Genomic DNA, 22,699 nt, shown 5'->3' on the forward strand with positions numbered 1-22,699 from the left:
GATGGGTGTCAGTCATCTGTGACCTTAAGGGCATCTTGATTTGGGTTAGGTGGGAGAATGCAGATTTGCAGCAATAAGTGCTTGAAAAGCAAGAAAGCATTTTTCGGGCATGTTGCTGAAGGCGTGGGTATTCTGCATTTTTCCATATTTCAATTGGATCTTTCTTAGCATCAAACAATGACTTTAAAATGTCATCTACTGAGAGCTCAATCAATTCCATCTGTAGTTCTTTAGGTGTCTTGGTGATATCAACTAGGTGAGGCTGAAATGCTAATTTCAGTGTGATGTCATGATTCTTAAAGTCAGTGAACCTTTTCATTGTATTCTCCAGTTTACAGCTCTATAACAACTGCATATTCTTCAGGTAATTCACTTATATCATCCTGGTCATCACTGACCTTTGCTAACTGGGGAAAATGTTCATCTGAAATTTCCTTTTGAAGAATTATTTTGAAAAAAGCTTTTTTTAAATGTTTGGATTTTTCCCACATATCATATATAGACTTAGTTTTATCTTGGAAAGAAATATTCAAGTCATTTTGATTTGACATGATATCACACTGAAATGCTACATTCCTGTAGAAATCTTCTTTCAATAATTCACATTGCCGATTCTGTTCTTCATAAAATTTAACTGTCCTTGCAGAGATAAAATTTTGGCCAACACCTGTTCCTGCAATAGCCAACACACTTTAGAATGATAAAGCAAATCCACACTGAATACTTCATCGTTCAACTTTAGCATGTTACAAAACTGAGAATGCCATGCTGCATTTGCTCTAATATAGTTAACAATACTTATAGCTTGTTGCAAAGTGGCACTGAAAATAGTAACTTTAGCACAGAGATTTTGCTGACAGGAGATACAATGAAAAGAAATGAGAACATGTGGATCTGTTGATATTTTTTTTTATCTGTGCAATGTACCCTTCATGTTTTCCTGTCATGGAAGGTATACCATCTGTACATGCACTCACTAAATTTACCAAATTCAATACAACTTCACAACATTTGTCTTGAAAGTTGTTGAAGATATCTTCCCCATGTTCTGTTCGCAAGAGTGCCCAAAGCAAGTAACTCTTCATATCAAAGAAAATCTTGTTATACCCAAATGAAGTATAGAACTTGCCGTAAGTCAGTAGTATCAGTTGATTCATTCAAAGCGATCGAATAATATATATTTTCCTTTTGAAATATTGCATGAAGTTCTGTTAGGTTGAAGGCTAATTCATGCTGCTGATCAGTTATGGTTCTCCATGAAAGAGAGGCCGTTGTTTGTACTTTGCAATGTTATGGGGTCTAAGCATCCTGCAATTTTGACAATGCATTCTTTCACAATTTCTACATCCCTGAATGGCTTCCCTTTTTCCTCTGAGTATATAATAAGCTACTTTATAAGTTGCTTCAGTGGCATCATTTCCAGGTCATATTGCTGCTTGAGAGAATTGTCTTTGCGTTTGCTTTTCATCTTTTAATTTCTGCAGTACAACGTTTTGCACCTCTCCCTCTAATTTAAAATATTTGTGGTCCTTGTGAGTGTTATAATGCTGATGAGCATTGAATTCTTTAATGTTGATACTGCAGTATCACAAAGCAAGCAAATCATCTTTATTTTTAGCAGAAACAAGATAATATTGCAATTCCCAATCCTCGTTAAAAAATTTGTTTTCCTCCTTCAGTGTTCTCTTTTTCTTCTTTGACATGATGGTCTGTTAAGAAGATAGAATTAAAAAATATTGTTGAGCTGTGCAACTCTTCAAAAATTCCACTTCAAACAGAAATACAGTGCACTATTGTCAAAAGCTGATCAGACTGGTGTCCTTGACCCCCATAAACTCTTGCCAACCAGCCTCATGCAGTAGTGGCACCATCAGGCAGGGAGGTTAGAACTAAATCGTGAGTGTAGCAGTGGTCAGTTTAGCCCTTCTCACTTACTAATGTTCTAATCGTGCTGGTCAATCTGGGAGGTTTATTTCCCTGAAACTTATTTATTTCTTTGGTATTTGAAATACTTTCATTTTTAAAAATAAAATAAAAATATTAAAGACTAAAAAAATGTGTTAATAAAAATAAAAGAATTCTGTAAAATTTGGATTCAATCAAAAGACCCTTAAGGACCTAGGAAGCCACATGTGGCCTTAAGGCTCAGGTTCCCCACCCCTGGCCTAGCACATAGTAGGTACTTAACTAAGTATGTAATGCTGAGTCAATGGACAAATCTGGTAACATTCCTTTGAGTGGTGAAGAAACCTCTCAAAAGTAAACATTGTAACTTAAGTGTATGCGTAATGGTGATACTATCATATATCCTCATTAGCATATCTTTCTTAAGGAAAGGAATGGAGTTTCTTAAGAAATACAGTATGTTTCCATACACCTTTCATTTTATGATGTGATATCTGTTGGTTTACTGACACCTTTCAATCTCATGAAAGCCATTACAGTTGACTGTTGAGCGACATGGATTTGAACTGTGTGGGTCCACTTGTATGTGGATTTTTTTCCAATAAAAGTTACACTGAAAATAGAAAAAAATTAATCATTTAAAAAATATTTTTAAAAAGAAAGAAAATAAAATATAAAAAGTACATATGAGGTGGGAAACAGAAAGAAAAACTAATTTAAAAAATAAAAAATTAAAAAAATAGTAAGAAAGAAAAAGGTTACACTGAGTGTGCCTGCCTCTCCTGCCTCCCCTTCCACCTCTGCTACCTCTTCCACCACTGCCACCCCTGAGACAGCAAGACCAACCTTCCTCTTCCTCCTCCTCAGCCTACTGGATGCAAAGACAGTGAGGATGAAGACCTTTATGATGATCAAATTCTGCTTAATGAATAATAAAATATTTTTCTTATTTTTTTCTTAATATTTTCTTTTCTCTACCTTTATGGAAAGAATACAATCTATAATACATATACAAAATATGTGTTAATTGACTGTTCATGTTGTTAGCAAGGCTTCTGGTTGACAATAGGATATTAGTAGTTAAGTTTTGGGAGGGTTGAAAATTACATGCAGATTTTCAACTGCCTGGAGGATTGGTGCTCCTAACCCCTGCATTGTTCAAGAGTCAACTGTATTTAGTTTGGTTACTACTTTATCAGTAAATAATTAAATCCAACACATATACTTACTCCTTTTTATTGGCAGATTATGGTAGCCTGAAGTTTGTTATTATTGTAACCAAAGTGTATTAAGAAGAGCTGTTTGAAAATGTTTACTTGATTTTCCTCCTCTCTTTTGAGAATGATTCACTGCAGTTGGTGTTCTAGGTATATTTTACACAAGTTATCAGCATTTTACCAATTGGTTCTTTAGCCATACTCTTGATGTCTTAAACAAAAATAAAATAGCTATTTACCGTCTCTCAAAGTCTCTCAGTGACGGTCAGTTTCATCTGACAGTTTCATGTCTTACTTTTTTGCCTTGGTTTGATATTCTTCCATTACTTCTCAGAATAGGACTTTATTCTTCTCTCTCCCCCAAATGCACTTTTTAAATGCTAAATTTCCTCAAAATATCGTATAGTCAACAACTGTCACAACCTGTATCTTAGCCATTCTTCCTAATAAATTAAAAACTTCTACCAAAAGTTACATAAAATTATTGATTCTTTGTCATTTCAGCATCAGAGCATCTGTTCTGAAGTGGGTTTTCTTTTTTTTTTTTTCTTAACCATTGGGAAATTAACATCAAATTTGTTCTTGGACAATGATATCTTCATTTTTGCTTCCCCATTCTCAACGCTTTTCTTGAACCTCATTTGATAACTTTGAATTTCTATTCTTTCTAGGATTGTACTTGAAAGGAAATTGTGATTTACTCGATAAAACTTTAAAAACTTTTCAGCTTTCACTTTCAATACAGCCTTTAGTCATTTCTTTGCTTCTTTTATGCTGTGTGTTTCTATATTTATTTATTTATTTGTATTACTACTTAAGATTCTTTCCCCCCACATTCTTACCCCTCACCTCCTTTTCCCCTCCTTTTCTTTGTTTCACAACGTTCCCTTTTGGGGGAAGCCATGGTGTTTAGGGGAGGTGATCCTTACCTCCACCCCCACTAGGTTACAGGATCTATTTATAGACATTGGTTTAAACCTAAACCAATCAGGGCATGGCATTTCTTTGGCCAAAGTGATTAGTTTATATTGGTTGGTCATGTGAGCCGTGGTTATTTTGGCCTTTTTTCCCAACGGTGGGGAAAAGAAAAGACTTCTGTGTTGCTCTGGATTATGTGGTATGTGCCTGTAAGACCTGGAACTGGTGTAGTCATTTTTGTACTATCATAACTTAAAGTTATTAGAAATCTGTATTTCAGAGTACTTGTTAGAGTCTTTTCCATGAATCTGAGTTAAATGCCTTTAGAAAAGAATTCAGAATAATAACTACGTATGACAGAGACTTAGGATAGCCATGGTTAAAAATCTGATGGAAGTTTGTTATAGTCAGCAATTGGCAAGGAGATTTAGTTATTTTGTGGAATACAACATAATATGCAGAGTTATGACTGACGACATATTAGATTTCTCAGAGTTTTGTACAATTTTGGAACACACAATGGCATACTCATAGATGTAATTGAAAGATCTGGCATCACTTATCTTTTGACTGTTTTCTATACAGTTTACCAAATAAGCCTAATAGTTTAATATTTCAACAAGATATAAGAGATACATTCTTTGAGGTTCTCTAGGAAGCCAACTGGAAAATCTCAAAGTTAATTCTAGGTCAGAAAGTCTTAATTTAAAATTTTGGTCTTAGAAAAGTCTGCCAAAGATGTCAAAAGGTTCAAAACACTTGAACAAAACAGGATCACAGGTCACTATGAAATAACGGTCTTTTTTTTTTTTTTTTTCAAACCAGAGTAGTAATAAAAAGACTTTAAAAACAATATAGAAAGTTACATGGCTTTTAAAAACCTTAACCCTTTCAAAGCTCAGTTTTCCCAAGTAATCAAAATTCTAAAAGACAACGTGAAATAATCTTGATAAAATGGAAAATTGTTGTTTCTTAGGCGAGTTACCAAAAAGGTAAAGAAAAATCTTCTGCAGTATGATTGCTTTTCCTTACAGGAAACCCATTCAAATAACCTGGAAGTTGAACCTGATGAAAAAGGTACTTGAATTTAATCAGACACAGTTAAGAGTATGTCCAAGGTTATGAATGTACACCATATTATAAACAAATATAAACAATAAAATTAAAAGCTTGCACAGGGAATGCATGGCTCTTGGCAACAGCATGAGAAATCTCCTAGTTACATGGAGCAATTCAGACACATCAAGAAAAGCCAAGAGCACAGAGTCAAGTTTTACTAGAAGAAAACATTGCTTTTTCTAGGCCTGCAGGACAGAACATTTCAGTTTCAAGTTATAACAGCACAGTTAGAAACTAGACAAAAAAGGAGCTGATGAAAAGATTTAAAGAAAGAGTTAACATCCTATATAAGCAAAAGGATGGATTTTTCAATGGGTGAAAAGAGAGCTGAAGGCAATAATGCAAGACCTACAAAATCATGCAGCAATACACAGCAAAGCTGGACTTCTGAGATACGAATCTTAGAAGCTTCAGGAGGGAAAGTCTACCTCAGGAAATGAAATTACCTTTCTAAATGAAAAAGACAGCATTTCCGACCTAAAACTAGAGAAATTAGAGTCTGTAAAACAAAACAAGCTTCAGTTTAGAAGATAACTGGTAAACAAACATATTTTAGAATTAAAAATCAAAACCTCTTGCAGTTTTACTAATTGCAGATCAGTACTTCAGCAGAACCTTGTTCTAACATAGGGGACCAAATTTTTAGTTTAGTTTTGTTTTTTTTAGAGACGGGGGTCTCGCTCTTGCTCAGGCTGGTCTCGAACTCCTGACCTCGAGCCATCCACCCGCCTCGGCCTCCCAGAGTGCTAGGATTACAGGCGTGAGCCACCATGCCCGGCCCCAAATTTTTAGTTTTGTATCAGTGTATTTTAATATCAAAGCTCAATCCTTAAAAAGACTTCTAAATAATTCCATTCTAATTATAGCCAACTTAATCACACACAAATTTCTCTCATAAATTTATTCTTCATGAACCTTTCACGATCTTCACAGACCTTTGACTGCATGCTTAGACTTTCTGCTTTGTCCTGTACTTATTCTTTCTTAAATAACTTATCATTTTGCTTTTGGACAAAAATTTACTACACAAGACTCTTTCTTATACAAAATTATTCTCTTTTCTTTTATACTGTTCTTACCAAAAATACAACTTCATACCTATAACTTTCTTCACATCTCTGTCCTACTTACTTGTTCCTTTCTATCTTATTTCTATTTCCATCCTAACTCCATATTTTGAAACAACCTTTAAACAGAATTATACAAAATTATTTTTTCTCAATAGAAAATACATTTTTATGCCTTTTAAATGTTTTCATTAAAAACACATCTTTTTGTATTTTAATTCTTAGAATTAAAATATTACTATTTTAATTTTAGAATTTTAATTCTTAGTTTAATTTTTGGTGAAAACCTAGGAAGCAAGAAATTTTGAACTGTCACATATCAGTATTTTATAGATTTGTACTATTTGTTCATTTTAGAAAATGTTTCCCCTATCAAAATCAGTAGAAAAGTTAGCAGAAAAAAATAGAGAACTTAGATGGTTCTACATGTCAACTCTATAGTTTCAAGGTTTTTACAGAGAGTTTGAATAATGATCATTTGAGCTCTGAATTTTCCTTGATGTAATTTGTTAGATTTAAAAATGTGCATGAGAATGGGCCGTAACCTATAGCTGTCTGGAGTCTCAGAAAACCTGGCATGGCTCAATGTTTGAGAATGTCATTCCATTTCTTAATAAAGGCTCCAGAGCAAAGAAAATCCTATAAATTCTGCCAGGGGGTTGTCAGGAGTTTGGGCTGGTGTTCTAGGTCATAGCTTTTATTATAGTTAGCCATCCTGTATCCACTGGGCTACAGGGGCCAGTAACAAGGGTGATACGGTTCCAAGGTTACACAGGCAGTTGCTGGGCAGAAGTATTTTTCGTGTAAGGCTGTGATGGCCTTTGTGCACGGTTGCGATTTTTGCAGTCTTTTGTGATAGTTTTTGTTTGTTTGTTTGTTTTAAATACAAGTGACTCCATTTTGATTCTGACAACTTTCACATTGTATAGAATTTGGAAAATACGGAAAAACAAAATTTTTATTTTAAAAATGTGAATTATAGCACATAATTGTAGCTTTTTTAAAACTTTTTTTGAGCATTTACTCATGATCTTAAATATTCTTTTAACGTGATGCTTTTAATGATTACATAATGTTCTTTTTCAAATGGCAGGACCACAGGAGTAGTGTTACTGAAAGTTCGACACTTGTTCCTGAGTCTGCAGAAGAACAAGGACAAAGTGGTTTGAGGAAAAGTAAAGAGAAGTTTATTAATTTGCCTGCAAATGAGGAGAATGGGAGACTCTTGTCTTAAAAGTACCATTGTCTTATCCATAAGCAGAAATTCAGAGTTTTCAAAGGGAGTTTTTGGCTTCAGGCTATTGTTGTTTAACAATAGTATCCTGTAACTATAGCATCCTAGAACTGTAGGTTTCCACTGAGCCATCTCCTGAGGTACAGGGAACAAAGGGCACCCCCCCTGCCCGTCTGATTACTGGCCTCAGGCAGGGATGTAGGTTTTAATTCCCAGAAAGAGTGAGGGGGTCTTAAAGAGACAGCTTGTAAAACATTTTGTTCTTTTTTAGACCTTTGTCTCTATTACAGTAGTTACTTATTGTTGAACACTTTTTAGTTTCACCTTAATTTAAGATGATACTGTGAGCCATTTAATGCTTTTTCCTTTCACCAAGGTTATAATAATGTTGGTTTTAAGTGACTCTCTTTACCTTTTTTTTTTTTAACGTACCTTTTTTTTTAATGCACCTTTTTGTTTGTTTTGTTTTCCTGGAAAAGTGGAGTAAATTTTATATCCCATTGACCTATACTTTGTATATAAAGTAGTATTTCCTTAAATAATATATTCTTTGGATCACTCAGTTTCTTAGATGCCCTTATTAAGAAATTACTTGTTTGATAAATAGTATATAGTCCTATAGGTTCACAGTAGACATTAGCAAATTAAAGACTTCAAAGAATCTTGCAGATGCCAAATCTCTTTAGCTTTGTTTATTTTATATTTTCCCCCAAGGCATTTTACAATAGAATGGAGATGAATCCTTTACTGAAAATTTTCCTTCAGTGTTTTACTTCACCCTCATTCTCTTAGTCTGAAGTAAGGAAATCCACATTTCCTATAGGGAAATATCTATATTTTCAATAATGTGATTTCTAGGTGAAAAACTTTCATTATATGCTCTGCCTTTTCCACAGTCATTAACACATTTATTCATGGTGTTTACTTTTTCAGTAAATACATTTTATTTAACTATACAACTCTTAATTTTTTTAGCAACTGCTTTATGACCTACTTAGTGGTAATTTTAAAGGGAACAGTCAAACTAGCAGATCTCTCTGCTTGTTCTAGTGATGAGTTCCAAACGCATAACTTCTCCTACTCCCACAGCCTACATTATCCCTGGAATTGAAATGAGTACAAAACTATCAAAATCATTTATTGTAATTTTATAAAATAAGTCTCACAACTTAGTCTTTTAGCAAGACCTGTTTCTAAGGGTGAATCATTGTAAAAATGAGTTTTTGTTCTTCTCTCTTTCTTTTCATGACTGCATACATCATTGTTTTCCTTTTGTTTGCTTAAGAACCTGAATCGGTTTCCTTTATGGGGGAAAAGTTGTCTTCAGTGAAAGAATTCCCATTTTGTTCATTCCCACCCTCCTTCCCTACTTCCCATACTTCTATTTTGTTTTAGAAACCTTAATTTCTTAGTTATCTGGCCCTTACCTTAATCTACATATACTCAGCATATTCCTCTTTGGTGTTTTAAGTCTTTTTAAAACCTACTTTACTCTCTGTATGCTCAGCTCCCTTTCTTTCCTTTAATTACTGCCTCAGTTTACCTACCTGAGAATATTATACATCCATTTCTTATCTAGTTGTCTTACCTTAGTTTTTACTCCTTTAAAAGATATTAAATAAGAATATTTTTCACATAATAATTTGGCACATCCAGCCAAGGCATAGTCGTGAACATGTATTTTCAAATGACAGTTGTGTCAGGAAGAACACTAGACTAGGAACTGGGAAAACTGGTTTCTTACTCTTTTTTCAATATAATGTCATCATATGGCCTTGTAATATGACAAACATGACCTGTCATGGCTATCTCACATGACTTAAAAATGAAGAGTAACATGTTTGAAAATGTTTTGAAAATTTGTTTAAATGCTCTCAATATGAAGTTAAGACATAGAGTTTTTATGGTAGTCAGATATCGTTAAAAAGATTGAATAGCTTTTAGTCAGGTACCTTTGAATGAGGACAGTGCGAGCCTGAGTAGGAATTAGCTAAAATGGTAGGGTTGGGGGGGTGGCATTTCAGAGAGGGAACATCGTATGCAGAAAAGAGTTACGAAATAAGATGATTAATTTGTGTTACTTTAATTTAGTGTGGCTGCAGTGTAGGATTTCTATGGAGGAGTATCAGGAGATAGGATTGGGAAATATGGATGTGCTTGAATGTTTAATTAAAAGTTATGGAGGACCCCTTAAAGATTTAGGGAAATGATGTAAAATTTGCATTTCTAGACGTTTTATTCTGGTGTACCATTGTAGATGATAGATTGGTGAGGGAGGCAAACTCAGGGAGACTGTTGAGGAGGCTGTTGCATTTAATAAAGGTCAGAACTGAGAACTTAAAGTAATATGTATGTAGAAAGGAAAAGATAGACGCAAAAGAGAGCTAAATGGAATCTATGAGACCTATGTTCTGATTAAATGTGAGTGGTAGAAAACCATTTACTGAAAGAGAAAAATTTATAATTATTCTAGGTCCTGGCTTAAGTGAGTCCCCTACCATTCACTGAGATAGAGACCAGAATGAATTTAGAGGAAAGAGGGTAAATTTGATTTTACACATTAAATCTGAGTTATTTAGGATATATCCAAGTACAACTGTTTTGTTTTCTGGTGGATAAAAGGAGAGGATTTGGGATTTGTCTCTGTGGTAGTAAATGAGGCCTTGGATTTGAATCAGATCACCCAGGCACAGGGCTAGGTCTCTTTGTTACACCCTGTTTTAAAAATCTACCCCTTGAGAAATAATACAGTTGCCCAGAGACCAGGATACCAAGGGCCCTTTGAATCATATTCCTGGTCCTTATATTCAATCCCATATCTGACTACTCACTGAAAACCTGTCTTCTCAGTCTGCCATAAGGATCCCTAGTACACACAATATGAAGATACCACTTCTTCATTGTTCTCATAACTCTAATAAAACTTAAAGCATTTTTATTACTCTAAAGCTGTATTATCAATCTAACCCAAATACATTTTTAACCTAATACAGTCAGAGCAATAGCAGTCATTTTGTTTTTCTATCTTGACGTGTACTGTAAATTGGTTATCAAATGCTTTTCATTAATTTATGCTCATGAAGCCTTTATGCTAACATAATATCATAAATTCGGCCTGTTATAGTAGCATACCTGAAAATCCCCTCTTGGTATTTAACTGCAAAGCCAGTTATTTTAATGTATTTACTTGGCAGCTTTGTTGGGAACTTTTGCCCCCGTATTGGCCTTGAGGAATTGTGTGAGTCGTGCTTTAGCTTCTCCCCATGTGGCTTCATAGCATGGCTTCTTGATTTACTCTTCTTTCAAGTGTCTCTGGCCTGATTGCCCAGTTTGCTTTTCCTTGTATCCCTGGCAGTGTCATAACTAAGCTGCCTCCTTGCCGTCAGGTTAGGCGGAGCATGAACACAGAGCTTCAGAGAGAACGAGCACTTGCAGCTCTGCAAGGGCTGTCGTGATGGGTACGACTCCTGCAGCGGTTCCCACAGACACTACCTGACAGTAGCAATTGCCCTTCATATATGGGTCCTTCAAAATTCAAGGACTGCCAGCTGCCTATAATTTGTGGGCATACGCAAATATTTTTATGACCATACCTAAATGTGAAGGGGGGAAAAAGATGTTGAATTGATTCCTGCAAACATTTAAAAGAAATGTAGTTAAAATGTCAATAGTAGTCTGGCTAAAGAAAATGAAAAGTCTACTTTTTTTAATGGACTCCTGATCACAATGCATTTTTTTTTTTTTTGGTACAAGTAGGCATTCATTTGGACTTGAAAACTCATCAGCCTCTGACTACTTGTTAATCCCCTTTTAAAATCATTTCAAGGGTGTTCACAAATACCTGGGAACATCCTCAGCTCACATGTTAATATCCATTTTGAGATGTAACAGAATGCCAGTGCAGAAAGTATACAAGGAAATGAAGTTAAAACTTTGTGGTTATTTCTTGGACAGTGGTGTTTTAGTGATAAGCAGTATTTTATTCTTTACGTTTTTATGCCAAAGTAAAAAGGTAATTCCCAGATGCTTAAATTCTAAACCTATGTAAAAATCTGCATGCTAGCAGGTAAATAGAAGTCCTGTTAGATTTTTCTAAATTGTAAATCAGATTTATGTGAAAAACCAGATTATGTTTTCCGCTTTTATTTCTTTGATAATAGCAATAAAAAATACTATTCCCAAATTCTTGATTCCTATTTTAATACTGCTGTCCTTCCAATTCATTAGATTGTAATCTGTGGGAAAAGTCTCATCCGAGTGCAAGAGTTTACATTGTTTTGTTTCGTGTTCCCCTTGCCCCCGACATTAAGCTCTGATATTAAGCCACTCTTTTAGTTATAAAGTGAGACATGCTTGGGTGATTTGCAGTTAACTGCTCGCCTCCACACACACAAATGCCTCGGCTTCACATCTAATCATGATTCATGCCTTATGCCAGACTCTTGCTGTCATCCCAGCACCAGCAGATGGTGGGGCTAGACCCCTGGGGCAGTGTGACCCATGTTCTAAGGTTGTACATCCTCTGGTAGAAATGGTCAGAAAAGGGAGGATTTTAACATGGCGAGTTGAGTTCATTTCTTTTTTGGCTTCTTGCTTTAAAACATGGATCTTAGCTGTCACATTTTCAGGTGGTACCTTAAAAATTATTATTTTAGTCCAAGAAACAAAATAAAAGCATATAGTGGGGATGTTACGGTTCTTTAAATCAGAATTGCAGATAGTCAAGGGGTGCCTGGAAGAATGGTTTTTAAGTTTTTACACAAACTGATGATCAGAAATACATTTGACATATATATATATATATATATATATATATATATAGAGAGAGAGAGAGAGAGAGAGAGAGAGAGAGAGAGAACGAACCCATGCATGTACAGTTACATAGGCATATGCATAATTCAAAGCAAAATTTCACTAACAGTATTTCACTTTACTACGTGCAATTTTGTTTTCTATTCTTTTGTTGTTGTTGTAAGTGGTGTTAATTCTATTTTTCTTTTTAATAAATTGGTGGTCCTTGTTCACCAAATAGATTTCAAAGCTCGCTAATGGACTGGGACCCACAGTTTGGAAAACACTGTGTTAAAAACAGTCAGCCTTCTTGTAAGGAAATCATTATTTACTTTTCTATGTACTTTCTCAAATTATTCTATAAGAAATGATTTATTGATCACATCAACTGCCATTTACTTAAAAAATGTTTAGGATTCTCTATTATTAGTATGTCTATCCAAGGATCTGAAGGATTTAGGGGAGCTACTGTCTATCCAAGGATCTGAAGGATTTAGGGGAGCTACGTATAGAAACAAATTTAGTGAACCTTATAACCCTCTACATTAAACATGTTATTTATCTTCATTGTGTGCAAATAGTAATTTTAATTTCCTTGAGCTTTTCTTTATTTTTATTTTTCAATAAGTCATTCTTTCATTAACAGATCCATGAAATAGCTTGGTCTTGTGGGCTCTTTATTTGTATTTTAACAAGGAAGGAAAAGAAAGAAGTAGGGGCCTCTTGAATATATCGCCAAGTAGAGTTACCAATACCATGGGTTTTTGTAGTTGCCTTCATTAATGGTGGTTTAAATGAGTTGTATGAAAACCATAGGCTTCGTATGGAACTATATAATCTCCTCAGCAATAGCTGAGTGATAACTCATTCATTCCATATAAAATGATATGAGGTGAGTTTTTTGCTTATATAATTGCCATTTTTAAAAGTTGCTATGTCATTATAGGGAACCATAGAGTTTATATAAAATAATAAGCTGTTTTAGCTTTTAGAATTCAAAAAGGATACAGAAAAAAAGCATTTTATGATCTGAATAGACAGGGTTGAAACTAACATTGAGAGTAAGTTTGGTATGCAAATGATATATTCAGAAAGAATTCTTTTATAATCTGAGTGTAGATAGACAAAATATTATATTATCAAGTGTTTTTTGCAGATTAAAGCTCAAGATAAAAGCCACTTACAGAGCAAAGGTAATTTCATATGAACACATACATTTGAATGTATACTGAAACTAATTTCTGTTATGGATGGGGAGAATTTTTGAAGAATTTATTGTAGATAACAGTTGTCAGTGTCGATGTTAAAGATTGTCATTGAAGCTCTTTGTGTCTCTTTCAGATACAGAAACCAGTGAAAAACTACAAGGAAGCGGAATACTTCAGCTGTTTGCAAGTCTGTTGACTCCACAGTCTCCCTGCACAGCCAAAGTAGCTAACATCATAGCAGAAGTAGCCAAAAATGGTGAGGTTCTCCTCAAGAATTTTTCTGCTGGGAACATCTTCAGTTTTACACCTTACTTGTCAGTATGTTTTATTAATTTATGTTTTAATTTTGTAGATTAGACATTTTTATTTCTGTTTCTCTTGCTTTGACTTTTTCAATGTAATTGTCTTAAATGATTGTAGTTATAGTCATTCTGTTCATACATGTCTCATTTGCTGTTCTGTTCCTTCAGAGTAAAATTAGGGAAAGCACTGCTCGTCCCAGCTACACCTTTGTCACTTGCTACTTTGGCTGTAGGATCCTTGAGCTTGCCATTGAGTCACTCCTCTTCACTGTCACAGGAAAGCATACTTTTTTTTTCGTAAAACCTAAGAACACAGAGTGTACCTTTTTTAATGTTTATGTTTGTTTGTGTTATACCCAGATATACTCACTATTCTTTTTTTTAGTCTCACCTATCATCCTGACGTTGGCAGTTGACTTCAGCAGTGTAGTTGGAATATGTTCTGTTCTCAACACTCACCTTCATGGAAAACATATATTTATTAAATTGCCATGTAAGAATATTCTGGAAAAACAACGCTAACAAGCTTAGCTTATATAATACTTAATCCGTGTCATTGTTTATACAGTGAGAGATTGTTTAGAGAAATTATATTATAGCAAAAGTATTTGCACATGATTTTAATTCAGTTAGATTGAGAAAAACACTGAATTCCTCAAGGACTTTTTAAAGCATAAAGAAAGGCCGTACTAAATATAATAACTTTAGTGTGCCTCAATTTTCAAAGTTTGGTATTTTTAGTTCTTTTATTTTACAATGCTGCATATATTATACTTTAGAGAAAAGAAATTAAATTCTGGCTTCATTTGTATAATCACCATGGCAGGTGGCTCTGTGCAAAGTACCAGTCAGTATATGTTGTTTTTGGCCTACAAAACAATGTGGTGTTAAGCGTGTTACCAAAAAGAAAATTGCTGTGAAACTTTGCCATTTGCTTAGAAGTTCTCAAAATGCCCTTTAAGTTCCAATTAAGTTCTATATTGCTAAACCATTTTTACAATGTTGGCTGAAAATTGGCCACTTCCTGCTTGTACGCCACATCCAGGAAGCAGATCTAGTTTGAAAATGGATCCTTTTCAGACATTGTTACCCGCCTAGATCAACCTCTGCCTGAATCATAGTAGATACAAAGCAGCTTAGTTTTTTAAGATCAAATAGTTTATTTTTAACCTCATTAGATTCACAATATAGATTTTCAGAAATCAAGAAGAAATTCCACAATTTTTGTCTTAAAACCCTTTTTCTTAAGAATGGTCACACATTGTAGCATATATTCAGAAATTTTGGGTAATGGATTTTTGTGTAATAGGTTGCCATTCTTGTATGCTCTTACTTAACATCATTCCTCAGAATGCTTTGTCACAGCTTCATGACAACTCTGCTGCTGAGGGTTTCTTCTAGTAATACTCTAGTAGATGACAGCTATGTTCTAAAAACATGATAGAATTTTTTTAACATTGGTTCTTTTAATCAGAGGCTGATAAAGGGCATATTACTAACCTCTACTAGTTAAAATAAATGGGATACACTTGGATGATTATTGCTTAATCACCACATGGTTTTTTTCAGTGACTGGCAGAGAAAGTAGACTGGATAGAATCTTGTTGAGTGTTCTTTTTAAAACAAATACATATCTTTAGAAATGCAACATGACATAACAGTATATTGATTGGGCTTGTATTTCTTCTTATTAGAAACTTGACAGTGAAAAAAGATTATATGAACCAGAGAAAATGAGGCTGGAAGTTGATTTGTTCATCTTTACCCTGCTTTGCAGGGAGGCGAAGTATTAGCATATGCTTCTTAGATTTATATTAAACCCAAAACCTACAAAAAAAGACTCTAACAATTAACATACCTGACTTTGTGCTGATGTTCAGAATTCATGAAGAGGATTTTAGTAAAAAGTTCCACAGGCAAGTTTAATGTGGGAGGATAGCTATGACCATAAATTGTAGTAAAAGATCTTTAGACTTTTTAAATAAAATATCCCCCATGTGATAGACTTAAAACTGATTTGAGGCAAAGGAGAAATAAGCAAGATAGGAAATACCTGTGAATATTTCCTGCTTTTCAGAACTGGACTCTCAAGGTTTCTAATAATAATAGAATAATAATAATTATAATAATTCCTAATGCTAGCTACTAATATGTGCCTACATTGTTTCAAGTGTTGTGTACTTTATTTCAAATTCTCGTAACAATCCCGTATGAGATAGGGTTATTTTATATATGTGAGAAATCTTGCCTGTCTTCCCACTTAGTGATAATAGATGGAATTTATGCATTACTTTGTTTCCTCTCCTTTTACTTATTTTCAGTGAGACTTTATGATAGCCGTGGAAAGTGTACTAGTTGTCTGAGTACAGGGATAGCAGCATATAATCTGAAAGATTGGGCTGGTAACGGAAGTGAAAATGTGTAAAAACAAGCCAAAGTTTAGCTACTTTACATCTATTCCTCTAAAGCAGTTCTCTGTCTTGGACTAGCAACAGAAGCACCTGGGAACTTCTTAGATACAGATTGTTCTTGCATCCACTCACCTAGACCTACTGAATCAGGAACTCAGAAGGGGGCCTAGACATGTGTTTTAACAAGTCCTCTGGGTGATGAGTATGAAGCTTGAGAACTAAGTCTCAGTCTAAAACAATACAGGATCAGTCGTTTGGATCAACATGTGCTGGTTTTTTTCCTATGTGTACTTTATCAGATTGCAAAAGTATTTATCAAAACTTATGCCTGGATGCTCTTAACAACAAAACAGTCAAAGTGTATACCCAAGAGCATCTGGGGAGGGCACCATCAGAGACACAGAAATCTCCTGTTCTGTCTTACAAATTTATTCATTTTAAATTTGCCCTCTACTCCATAACAAGTACATGTTTATTTTAGTGTAAAATGTGTGTGTGTCCTAGAAAAATCGTTCAGTAAAATTGACACTCCAGACTATATTGTCAGGTAGCTTAAAGTGTATCTTGACACTTTGGTGTTAGAAACTTAACCTCAGTCATTTTGTAAGAATGATTATCAGTATTATGTTTAAAAACAAGAGCAATACAAAGTGTGAATGAAAAATAATGTCAGCTTGACAACCCACATATCAAAGTCACTCATTCTTTTATATTCATGCCTCGCAGTTTTCCTCGTTCTTCAAAAGAAAAATATAAAAAGTTAAGAAGTAATAGAGAGGTTATTAGAGAAAATTCAAACTCTGAATATATATTATGATTTAGTATAACAAACATTAAAGTAGACTCTAGTACTCAGTGTTTTTATTTGACTTGTAAACTTTGGTTTAAGAGTTTTAATGAAATATTTAGTTCCTTCAGGTAGGTGAAAGTGGGGAAGATACAACCTGTGTCTGTTTTTTAAATATTTGATAAAGAGATATGTAAAGGGGGGTTTTATAAATCTCAGTGTATATAAAAAGAAAATTTTATTTTGTGGTTTCCATCAGTTATTAAATTTTATTAGGGAGATAGAACAATGCCTATTCCTTAAAGTTTCTGTATTGAATTTCTACATTAAAGTCTAAACACTATGCAGAAAGCAAAATGAATTCTATGTTGTAGAGACACACACATACACACACACATATATACAAATACTTAGTGATTTCTACTTGCTACGGCCTAATGGCTTCCACTGACTTTGATTTCTACTTGCTGTCATTTTATATGTAGCTTGGTTTTAGCCTGTTCCTTACCATACTCTCCCTACCCTAAGAACTTTTTAGTCTATGAGTTCAAATTGCCAAGGGAGAGAGTCTCTTTTTTTTTTTTTTTTTTTTTTGAGACAGGGTCTTGCTCCGACTGCCAAGCTAGAGTGCAGTGGTGCCATCATAGCTCACTACAACCTTAAACTCCTAGGTTCCAGCAGTCCTCCTGCCTCAACCCCCCAAGTAGCTGAGACAACAGGCACGTACCACCATGCCCAGCTAATTTTTCTGTTTTTGTAGAAATGGGGTCTTGCTCTTTCTTAGGCTCATCTTGACCCCCTGGCCTCAAGCCATCCTGCTGCCTCAGCCTCCCAAGTGCTAGGATTACAGGTGTGAGTCACCACGCCTGGCCAACGTTTATCACTACTGCTGTTTAGCAGATCTTTCAAAATAGACCATTAGGCTATTGGCAAGCCTGTGTGTAGACTGGACTTGAGTCAGAGTCCAGCCAGATGTGAATAAGTAGCAGGCTTAGGAATGTATATGGTAGAAACCCCTTTGAACAAGGATGACCGTCACAGCCATTCTGAAGCCTCTCCAATGTAATACATATAATATTTTAAACATATTGTTGATAAATTCCTGATATGATTTTTATATAAATCTGTCTGAAGGATGGTAACTTCATGTCTTTAAAATTAGCTTAGGAGAGCTGCTACCTTTCAGTTGAAAAAGTAAATTGGCTGAAAAGCAAGAGATTTTTAGAAAGAGTTTACTTTCTCCAGAGACTGGCAGTGTTGATTAAACGATGAAGACTATACTAGCTTTGTTTTATCTTTGTATGTTTTTAAGTTAAAAAAAAAAAAGTTCAGAATAGTTTTATTTGATTTCATAATTTTCCTACAATTATTTACCCTCCTCATTTCAAGTATACCTGAAGCTGTTGGTTGTAGAGTCAAAATTTTGAAAGATTGATATATAGATAATTAGAACATGAGAGCAAAGACAAACAGTAATTCATTCATGTTGCCATTGCCTAAAGAATAGCAACAACAAAACAAACAAGATATAACAAGTTTATGAAATAAGTGTGCAAATCAGACCACTCCTAAATTTCTTGTTTTAGCAATTAATCAAATGATCTGTTGGAAACTAGGCATAGACCAGTTGAAAAGGAAAAAATTTGATTAATTTGAGTTGGTATGTTGAGATATGAAATATAAAGATTCTAAAGTAACCATTAAGAGGTAAACAAGCAGACTGATGTGTTATCTCCTATAGCTGGTCATTGAATTCATTGATGTGGATAGCATAATGTATTTTTCCAACATGAGTGGTAGGATACCTCATACTACTAAGTTAAAACTATCAAGGATAAACTTAAAGACTAGTTTTAGAAGTAGGAAATACTCTCAATCTTGGAATTATAGGGGGTTTTCAGTAAGACAGTGACAAGTAAGAAAGAGATATGATAGGAATGAGATCCTTTATTTAGGCAGAGAGGAATACCTCTGTGACTTAAAGCTATGTTAAGGGGAAGAGAAGTCATTTCAGAGGTGACAGCTCACCTAATAGCCCTGTGCTCTAAGGATTTGAAAACGAAGGGAAAGAGGAGGATTGCTTATGAAGGTACGTGGGGAACCAACTAAGGAGTAGACCTCCTTGAAAGAGTGAGAGCAAAAAGATAGTGATTTTTTTAGTAGGACAGGTTATGGGTTGAGGAATTAGTTCTTTGTTGACTGTATTGACCAGAACGTCCTTATGGTAAGTGGTGCTGTCCAAAATGATAGTAATATTGATTATTGGAGAACTTTCATCATCAATTACTTATCTTCATTGTCCTTAAATTTTGTAGCGGTCCATCATGAGGCAGTGTGAAAAAAAAAAAAGTTTATTTCTAATCATGACAGTGGTGGTACCATTGGAAGTCAATAAACAGAGGATGGTATACGATAAAGAAAAGAAAAAATAAGTTTGAAGTTTAAGAAATCTTAACATTTGGTGCTTTAGACCTGTGAATGCCTCGGAACAGCAGCAAGTATGAGTGAGCTGTGAAATGGATTTTATTAAAGAATCGGAGTAAAGACCAAGAGTGGACTCTCCCAGGTCTTACCAATTGAAAAGGACTTGTTATTTTTTAATGACTCACTGAAACCTGTTTTAAAAATATATTTCGAATTATTTAGAGAACATATGGTGAAAAATTAGGCAATTTGATAGCTTAGTTTGTAACTGTAGTACTTTATCAGTCTCACAGAAAACACATTGCCAGTGTTTCCATCGTTGCATATTGCTTCCATAGCATAGCCACTTATTATAAAAAGATTATGATAAATTAGTTGTAATGAAAGTTAATTAAAAATCCCGTTGGTTTATGGCAGAGACTATCAGCAAAGAAAAATATGACCCTATTCATTTTTGTGTACTTATTTCATGACGTATTTAGCAGGGTTGTAACAGGGTACTTTTGAACAGAAATGTACTCTTCAAATACTAAGCCACCGTAAACATTTAAAAAGTAGATATTTTATTAAGTGAGGTGATTTATGTAAATTGTGAATCTTTAGATTTTTAATTAAATATGTCTCTTATTTTCAGAATTTATGCGAGTTCCATGTGTGGATGCTGGATTGATTTCACCACTGGTGCAGCTGCTAAATAGCAAAGACCAGGAAGTGCTGCTTCAAACGGGCAGGGCTCTAGGAAACATATGTTACGATAGCCGTAAGTGTCAAGCATCAGTAATACACTTATGAATTGTTAAGAATTATGATTTTCAGATTAATTTCACTTTGGTGTTAGCACTGACTTTTCTAGGCTAAGACACTAATATGGGCCAGTATAATTTAGCACTGCTTATTTAGCAGAATCAATGGAAATTTGGGCCATTGTATTCTTAGAAGTTACAGGAAATGAATTCTTTTCCTCTGTTATCACAAATGATGTTTTCAGAGGAAAGTAAATCAATTTCTAAGAAATTGGGGCTTTTAAATTTAGGAAAAATATATATGTATCTTTTCAATTGGATTTTATTGAAGTAATATCTGAATGAGAATGCTTATGGACATAGTTTTTTAAAGTTTCTAAGTCTGTCCAAATACATTTTTAATTACTTGAAATTGAGTAAAACCATTCATAAAAGCTATTATTTTCTCAAAAGCTAGATTGGCCCACTGCTTTGCATTAACTCCATTCCTGTTTGTCATTATGTCATTGTCATCCTTACCACCTTCTTTAATACACTATGCTACTAGGCAAAGAGAAAGCAACAACATGGGGTAGGGGTACAGTGCAAAAATGTTACAATGTTTACATCCCCTTTTGACATAGAAACAAAACAGAAAAATACTGAGTGTATTCAACTTAATTAATTTATCCTGATTTTCCCTAGATTTCTATTTTCTGAGCCAAAAACACACATTTTACTTTACCTTTAAAGCTTCCTTGGAATTTAGGTTTTTTTATATAACTAGATTAACTTTTGATGCTTATTTTCTCCATTGAGTTTATAATTGAAATGAGTTATATTTTGTTATAAACACAAAAGACATGGCCCTTTTATAATAGGCAGTCCTTCAACAAGTGATTTGTACATGTGAGCCAGATATAAAGGGCATAAATATATTCATTTATGATATAAGAAAGAAATAGGAAAAAATTGAAACTAGATTTATTGGTTATGACTGGTCTATAGCAGAAGCAGTAAAGTTAGCCTCATTTATTCTCCTTTCTGTACGTTTTCTGAGCTGTGTTACAATATAGCCATAAGTATTGAAATAGCAATAGTATGTCTGAGGACATGGATGTCTTAATATGAATTTTCACTTAAAATTTCCAATCTGTAATACAGCCCGTAAGTTTAACTATCTGCTCCTTCACTCTAGTTCTTTTTATCCTAGGGTATTAATATGCTTTATTTATAAAATTCTAGTGCTTTGTATTTATAAGTTTGCATTTTCACATTTAGGATTTTGATTAAATACTGTAGCTTATGATCTCAGCCTTTAAGAATGAAACCACTTAATGTATGTTTTACATGATTAATTTTGGCAATATATATTAAAAAGACCTCAGCAGAATAATAGAGATTGGTGGCTTGTACTTGGAGATTATTATTATTGTTTTTATTCATATCCTTCTGTGTTACTAGAATTGAAGACTACCAAAAGTATTCTTTAAACCTTGTTCAGTTGAGTTAGTCTTGAATTATGCATTGTTTGAACACAGGAAATATTATCTGTTTGAGTACTTTCGTCGTGGAGTTTCACTTAATATTGGCAAAATAGAAAAAATACACACGGTGAGCTTTTGTCTCATATTACTTTGGTTTTTAGGGACACAGAGTAATTTTATTTCCTGTGTATGCTAAAAAGCCTTAAAGGTAGGGTAATAAATGTCCAGTTAATAATATTATTATTTTGATGAAACTGAAGTCCATTATTATTTATCATATCCATTTGTCTCTTGTTGAGATATATCTATATACACTGTATAAAGTTCTATGGGTATGTTTTAAGCTATAAAGTTAATTTTTTGTTTCATTTATTTATAAATATTTATAATCAATTTATCCTCATTTTGTTCAATAGAAATTATAGATAAATGGATAATTAACCATATAGATAAATGGATAAATAAGAATACAGGCCATATTTTTAAACTTTTAAGGAAACTTTTAGTTAAGGAAAATGAAGTTAGTCTTAAAAATGAATAAATATAAGAAGTTATTTATTACTGTAAATAATGTGATAAAATGTATTCATTGTGCCATGCTGTCTTATGCATATAATTTCCATAAGACTGCATACTTTCTTACCCTTTATTTGAATTAAATTCTGTGAACTTCTTAGTGATTTCTGCAGAATTATTTTAGGATAACTACAGTATTTATATTGGAATTACAAGAATGATATAAAAGTCTATAAATGTGATGCTATGTGGTTGATTGTGGATACTTGAAATGCATTTCTCATTTTGTAACAGTTGGGAATTTTAAAGAACTCAAAAGTTAAATTTTTTTTAAAAGAAAGTCTTATTGCCTTCTGTTTTAATTAATTCATCAACCTTCTTCACTGTCAGGAATGTAATGCTTCATTTTTAAATAGGAAGGCTATATGTAACAGCGTTGAAAATACAAAGAATCTTTTTCTTTCAAATAAAGTATGTTTTAAAATTCGCATATTAGTTATTTATCAAACTTACCTGTTAGACTAATCAGTTTACTTACATTTTATGAATGTGCTCCAAATGAATAATTTTTTCGGTAGGAATTTATTCAGG

The 22,699-nt window shown here is 33.8% G+C and overlaps 1 protein-coding gene across 9 annotated transcripts in view; it reads left to right on the forward strand.

Moving 5' to 3' along the window:
• Positions 1 to 22,699, forward strand: part of RAP1GDS1 (Rap1 GTPase-GDP dissociation stimulator 1) — a 137,065-nt gene that overhangs the window by 50,611 nt on the left and 63,755 nt on the right. For 8 of the 9 annotated variants that reach the window (XM_045536846.1, XM_045536852.1, XM_045536845.1 and 5 more), the window contains exons 3-4: positions 13,593 to 13,715; positions 20,018 to 20,143. In XM_045536846.1, the coding sequence (XP_045392802.1) occupies positions 13,593 to 13,715; positions 20,018 to 20,143 (249 nt within the window). Of the gene's footprint in view, positions 1 to 13,592; positions 13,774 to 20,017; positions 20,144 to 22,699 lie in introns of those variants that run through there. The other variant, XM_045536853.1, reaches the window with a different exon arrangement.

This window comes from Lemur catta, chromosome 24 (assembly GCF_020740605.2).
Source record: "Lemur catta isolate mLemCat1 chromosome 24, mLemCat1.pri, whole genome shotgun sequence".
NCBI lineage: Eukaryota > Metazoa > Chordata > Mammalia > Primates > Lemuridae > Lemur > Lemur catta.